We start from the raw sequence: 7,083 nt of genomic DNA on the forward strand, positions 1-7,083 counted from the left end.
AGTCTAGTATATAATAAAATCAACTCCTTAGGGTTCATAGAGCTTAGTTCAACGGAAAATGACAAAATTATTATGTTGAACACATTTCTGGAAGGTTAAATCGAAGACTTTATAATTATATGGATGAGTTTCAAGGATGCTTATCACTTCTTCTACGAAAATAAAATATTTGAATCATTAGAATTTAGACGGATGAAATATGTATATCTAGATTATTAATTGAATTGACAAATATATTACCTTCTTTGTCGCGGATATTAACCTCTATTGACTTCTTATACGACCAAATAGGGGGCATCATTAAGATACTAAGTGATGACAATGTATCTTATTGACTTTATTTAAAAATAATGGTATAACCCAAAGAAAACTACATGACTAAATGGGGGAAGAAACTGCCGCTGCCGGCACCATCTTTGTTCTTATTTTTATTTTTTAACATTGCAAATTTGAAGCAATGAAATGCTATTACTCCTCCCAAAATAATTGATTACAAATATCTATGATTCATATTCCTCCCAAGATGATTGATTACAAATATCTATGATTCATATTCTCTATAAAGGACGGGACATGCCTTGCTTACCTATTATTGGAAAGTGCATTAACATGAATACAGCAATAAGAAGAGGTAATACAAAAGTATGTAAACTATAAAAACGAGTCAAGGTAGATTGTCCCACACTGGCGCTTCCGCGCAATAACTATACCCTTTAAATAGCACTGCTCTTAAAAATAGCCTAGTTCAATCTCCAACTGAAACATGATTCATTTGACTTTCTTTAACGTCAAGAGAAAACTCTGAATTACATGACCTTTTCTCTAACGATTAGAAGACTAAATAAACTCATTCAAGTTAGTGTTTAACCGTCATATTTTTCCTACTCGCCATAGGCTGTCACACTCAGTGTAAAGTCGAAGCAATCTTATATTAAAATTTTCGCAATACCATAACAAGATCACCCTTTATGGAGTTTGAATTTCCATTGTACATCAATAATAATAAGAAGAAGAAGAAGAAAAGAAACTAAAAAAAATAAGAAAGAAAGAAACAAGGATAGGGGGTCAATTGAAGTCGCACAATAAAAAGTGCCATGTCCCTGCCATACTGTCTTCAGTTATCGTTGCAAAGGAAGGCAGGGAAAATGTAAACATCTTGTGAATCATCAACCATGCCAGGTAGCAGAAATATAAACCTTTAACCTATGTGGAGAATGAAAGCCATCATCCAGCTCACTGACCTTATAGTTACATAGCTCGAGTATGTTAATTAATTCTTCCCACCCTGGAATAACAGGTATATGGTCAGAACTCATTAAATATCACAAAAGATATGCAGCATGTGATTCAATCAAAAGAAAGTAGCAAGTCAATTTTCTCATGCTTTTATAAACAAACAGTTAAAGTAATTTTACAAAGTAAATAAATGAAGTCCTAATAATTTTAGTCGACCCGTATAGATAAGGGCCGGGGTCACTTCTCCCACTGAGCTTTTTTTTTTTAGGTGGGGGGAGGGGGAGATAGAATTGCCCCAAAGAGCATAGCCATTTCTCACTTATATGCCCCTAGAAACCACAAGAAAATGGTGAATTGTGTCTATGGATAATGCCCGTGAACGTTGAATCTCTTTTTGGACACTTTAATTTTAATGGGAAAACCATTAATAGTTTTTAAACTTGTCTTAACTTGGTAACAGCATAGGATTTCACCCAAAATGTTTCTCTAAAGCAATGCACTTCAAACGAATTATCTGTATCATGTCTTGGTACTTAAAATGATACATAAATTACACAAAATGAGGTATATCTTCATATGTTCAACACGACAATACTAGTGGAAGTTATGAAACTTCTGACTTCTTTGATGTCTTGATGCTTAATATGATATATAAATCTACACAAAATCGGCATATCATCATGTGTTCAATAACCAACTTAAGTGACATGAAACTTCATATTTGCTAATACTAGTTGAAGTTATGAAACTTCTGAATTCTTTGGTTATAACTCAAGTTTATATTATGCATTTAAACATGCAATACATAGATCCCATGCACATATACATAGAATCAAATAATGTCTTAGTGCTTAAAATGATATATAAATCTATACACAAAATCAGGCATATCATCATATGTTCAATAACCAACTTAAGTGACATGAAACTTCATATTTGCTAATACTAGTTGAAGTTATGAAACTTCTGACTTCTTTGATTATAACTCAAGTTTATGACATGCATTTAAACATGCAATACATAGACACCCATACACATATACATAGAATCACGTGTGTTTTAACGAACAAGTACATGCATAACAATCATTATATTTTTACCTTATGAGGTGGAGTTCCAGGTCTTGATGAGTTATTGCCAAATCCAACTTTGCCCTTCTTATCGGAAGACTTCAGTATCTGGAAAGAGCATGTCAATGAGTCATCCACACTCATCATAGCACCGGCATTATCAAACTCACCACAGTAATTTGGTGCAGAGAATACAGTCACCAGCTTACGTTTGGCAAAAAACTCATATCCATCTTCTACAACCTGAAACGCAGCCCCCAAAATATTAAAAGGAAACATCAGATCAGATTTACTGGTTTATTAAAAAGAATTAAGACCCCTAAGCGAAGCAAAATCCCAATACACCAGCACACAGACAAATATATAATACAATATACAAAGACGTCCGCAATTAAAAAAAAAAAAGGAGGCAGTTAAACAAAGGATCGTCAATTGAAAATAAATAAGAATGATCCCATATTTATGAGGTGTTGAAGTTTAGTGTTAAGAACAAAGGAAAGGGGAAGCCGCCAGAAAACCATATTCAGTCGTGTTGTGCATTAAAAATCATAAATTAACAAGACTTTACAATAGTAACTAATTTGTCTGTCTTAAAACCCAACTTGGTCATATCCTTACTCATGTAGTCTTTCTCTTATTCCTTCAAGTCTCACCGCTCAATTATCATTATAAATACCTCTGCTCAAAGCATGTGCTTATTTTTTTTAAACAATTTGAGCGATAATCAGTAAATTTCAAACATATTGTATATACAGATGGTACTATTTATAAATTATAGCCAAGGATGGCATTGGTCAATCAAGAATAAAATCATTGAAATCAACCAAGCTACAGGGTTCATTACCTGGTGAGCTCTACATATCAGATCAAGATCATGATGCTCAAGAAACTCGACAACCTTGTCAGCCCCAAATGTGAATGAAACACCTCGATCATTTTCTCCCCATCCCTCAAGATCTTTATCAGGATCAGCCCACAGAAGGTCACAGAGAAGGCCATGATCTGGCACATCAATAGGGCGAGCAATATTCCGTATCTGATCCAAGTTTTTAAGTTCAGGAGAAAGTCCCCCATGCATGCAAAGGATCTTCTCATCTACTAGAGCAGCAACCGGTAAACAATTAAAGCAATCAGTAAACGTCTTCCAGAGACGAACATTGTACCTCCTCTTGCACTCATCGTAGAAACCATAAATACGATTGATGGAGGCGCATTCATGGTTGCCCCTGAGAAGAAAGAAGTTCTCCTTGTATTTGATTTTATATGCAAGGAGCAAGCATATTGTCTCTATGCTCTGCTTACCACGATCAACATAATCTCCAAGAAATAAGTAATTTGCCTCAGGTGGGTATCCCCCGTATTCGAACAGCCTTAAAAGGTCTGAAAACTGGCCATGGACATCTCCTGCAAACAAATTGTTTAAACCAGTTTAACACTTACAGATGACAGTGGTCAAAAGCAAAATAGGACCTGAAGGAAGATACACACACAACATAATGAGACAAGGCAATCAAACTAGGGGGGAATATTTAATTCCGTAAACCAGATACTCAAGGTGTCAAGGGTAACATTCATATTTTTAACAAAATGGAAAAGCTTTAGGTGAGAAAACCTGATGATAAGTTGATAACATGCTCTAAAGTAAGAGTGTGTTTGGTTTTGGCATTCGGAACTCCAAAATCACAGTATGTGCAAAAGCTAAAAGAGACAAGCTTTTGCCCAAACCATGATCTGGGACTTTCCAAACGTCAATGAAACATGCACTAAATACCACTGCAGCCCTAAAATTAAAATTCACGAGTTGCCACCTTAGATAAATGAGCTTTTAAACTGTTCACAAATGTCAACAGGCCAAAAATTTGAGATAAACCCAAAAACACACTACAAGGCAGTATGTTCCTGACATAAGGGGCCCAGATACCGCCTAAACCGGGAATTCACAGAAGAAAGAAGCTCGACCAGGGGTTTCAAACTAAACTGATTGACAACCAAGAGGTTTCCCATCGCAACAGGAAGAGATACAGGCCTTAAGTAAACTACCATTAAACAGCGGCCCCTTCTATTTCATACAGCCTCAGTGCATTATAGCCCTCCCATCAGCAATGTAGAAACACAAATAATTAAACAAGAAACTTATTTGAAATCATCTCGGGCAGTAAACTACTTAATTGTCTGAAGAAAACCAAACAATCCTATCAAAAACCACGAAAACAAATTCAACTCAAGCTACCAAAGAAGTGTGTAAAGAAGCATAACAAAAACCTAGCCATTCATTAAAAAAGTGTATGATCTATTAACAGAAATTAAGCGTTCAGTAGTAACAGCTTAGTCTTCTAACCTCTCGAGTTCAAATACCCTCTCAAACAGTTGTAAAATGACTATCAGTGCTGCTTCAATTAAAAAAAAAAAAATTCACCCGTACCCCCAATTAAAAATAAAAATTAACAGAACTACGTGCCACTTTCAATTCAATTACATAAATTCTAAGAAAATGAAAATCACAATAAAAAATACGAGTAAAACTCATATCAAAGTTCAGGCATACAGATGAATTATAATAATCAGCACAAAGAAACAAGATTACAACTAATTGAAGAAAAAAAAATGCAAAAGAAAGATACCACAAATTTTGATAGGAGCTTCAAGTTCAAGAAGATTAGGCTGACTGAGAAAGATCTCCTTAGCAGAAGTACAAAGCTGACGAATATCAGCCTCGGTAAGATGAACTTGCTTCGTTGTTCTTCCGTTCTTCGCTGATACAAGCTTCTTTATGATATCATCAAGCACCGTACCATCCATCTCCAAGAGAAAAAGAGAGAGAGAGAGAGAGAGAAAGAAAACGGTTACGTTTAGAGAGAGAAAGAGAAACGCGAAACGGAAAGGAATAGAGAGAACGTAAAACGACTAGCGAGTTTCGCTATAGCCGCCGTTTCCCTCCTTCTTGTAAACGACTGAGTTTTATGAACCCTAGCCCAGTTGATGATACATCTTCAATTTGAAATGATGGATATAGAATTTAATAATCATAAAATAAAAAATCTACTAAATTAAAAATCATGCCTTACTTTATTTAATTCCTTTTATATATTTCTGACTCAATCAATCTTCAATCCTATCTGATCATTTCTGGTCAAATTTTTTATCGAAAAATAAATATAAAATCTGGTCAAAAAAGGATTAAATCCTATCTGAAAATTTAAATTTTTAAGTGTTGATGTGTGGGACCCTCATCCTCGCACGTGTAATGGTTTTCAATTTCAAAGAGTGCTTCAATGGTTTTATTTTTTACCCAAAAATATATTTATTTACTCTCGGTCACTATTATACTAAATAAAATTAATTTAAATTAATTAAAGGGTGTTGGTAACCGATATATGTGATCTTAAAATACTTATATTATTTAATAGTGTTTAAATAAGAAGACACAAATCTTTTCTACATTAATTAATGTTTGAGTTCGAATTCAGTATTGAGTATACAACATTAAAACTCTTATCAAGAGTTTTCCATCCATTTAGATCTCATAAAGTTTAAGTGATTAGCCTCAACAGTTGCACGTGCAGAAAATATTCAATTTTAAAAAATACTTACATCAATTATTTAATAAATTTTAAAATTAATTTATATTATATTTGTGGTAGTGCGAGTATGAAGATTGAAGCATTATCAAGTATTTGCTCATTCTCTAAAAAAAAAGAATCACACAAGTGTACAATCACAAGTCGCACACAATGATGTGATTACGTTGATGAATTATTACTGCCGGCAAAAGTTTCCAAAAAAAAAAGGTTTCCGTTGACCGTTTTCAAATTTAAACGCCTTAATTATTTTCATTAGTAATTATTCTTTTTTTTTTAAGAAAATTAATTATTATTCTTTTAGAAGTGTTTTTGTTTTAATTGCTTTATACTTTTCTTTTCAAGATGGATATCGGTCATTTCTTCAAGCTAGGGTAACTAACGTAAAAAAAATAAAAACTTTTCGATAGAAAAAATTTTTGTAACAATTTTTTATTGTTTTTTATTTGAACAAACAATTTTTTTATTGTTGATGCATTTTCAAAATCAAATTTAAACTCATGGATTTGCGTATTAAATTTGAAATTTGGATCACCTAATCGAGACAATATTTTTTTTTTTAAGGAATCTAATCGAGACAGTATTAAATTCTTCGTAAAAATGGAAATAATACAACTTTCTTTTCACCCAAATTGGATATATACATTAATCTTTTTCTTTTCTTTTTTTTACAAAATGGACATATACAATATATATCTAAAAAAACCGTGAAACGTTACTACTTTTTTTTACTACTTGTAAACTCCCTTCAACATTTTTTCTTGACTATATTTTTTCTTGTATAAATAAATTTAGTGTGTTCTTAAGAGTTTAGTTCAATTGGTATAGACATTGTATAATTATATATGAGTGGAACTTGAACCTCAGACACTCCACGTGTTCATCTTAAAATATGAATTTCTAATCATTAGGTTGTTTGAACCAAAATAAAATAAAATAATTGTGTTGTCACCCTTTTAGACAAATAGGACAACATCATAATAAAGTTTATATTCGAGAGTTGTAAGTGGTTGTATTACTAGAATTTAAAGGTCCGATTTAGTTTAAAAAAAACTTGAACTTCGGATGTTTAATTCAGAAGAAAATGTAAGTTTTCTAGGTGTCCATGCAAGGTGGTTAATAAGATATTCTAGGGTATTCTCTCTTATATTGTAAGCGGGTTAAGGTTTCTTATCTTTGATGCGTCAGAACTTATAAGT

At 32.9% G+C, this 7,083-nt stretch overlaps 1 protein-coding gene across 1 annotated transcript; it reads right to left on the bottom strand.

The window, feature by feature from the left end:
• Positions 1-910: 910 nt before the first annotated feature.
• On the bottom strand, positions 911-5,349 carry LOC25502117 (serine/threonine-protein phosphatase PP1). The gene is made up of 4 exons (XM_013591667.3): positions 4,928-5,349; positions 3,151-3,710; positions 2,337-2,549; positions 911-1,285 (listed from the first exon to the last, which is right to left on the bottom strand). The coding sequence occupies exons 1-4, from the start codon at positions 5,103-5,105 to the stop codon at positions 1,271-1,273; spliced, it is 966 nt and encodes a 321-aa protein (XP_013447121.1). The 5' UTR covers positions 5,106-5,349; the 3' UTR covers positions 911-1,270.
• Between the last annotated feature and the right edge of the window lie 1,734 nt (positions 5,350-7,083).

This window comes from Medicago truncatula, chromosome 8 (assembly GCF_003473485.1).
Source record: "Medicago truncatula cultivar Jemalong A17 chromosome 8, MtrunA17r5.0-ANR, whole genome shotgun sequence".
NCBI lineage: Eukaryota > Viridiplantae > Streptophyta > Magnoliopsida > Fabales > Fabaceae > Medicago > Medicago truncatula.

Coding starts and splice junctions, on each gene's coding strand:
- LOC25502117 (XM_013591667.3), bottom strand. CDS start 5,105: ATGGATGGTACGGTGCTTGATGATATCATAAAGAAGCTTGTATCAGCG. Junction 3,711..4,927: donor AGCTCCTATCAAAATTTGTG/GTATCTTTCTTT, acceptor ATTTGTTTGCAG/GAGATGTCCATGGCCAGTTT. Junction 2,550..3,150: donor TGATATGTAGAGCTCACCAG/GTAATGAACCCT, acceptor GCTGCGTTTCAG/GTTGTAGAAGATGGATATGA.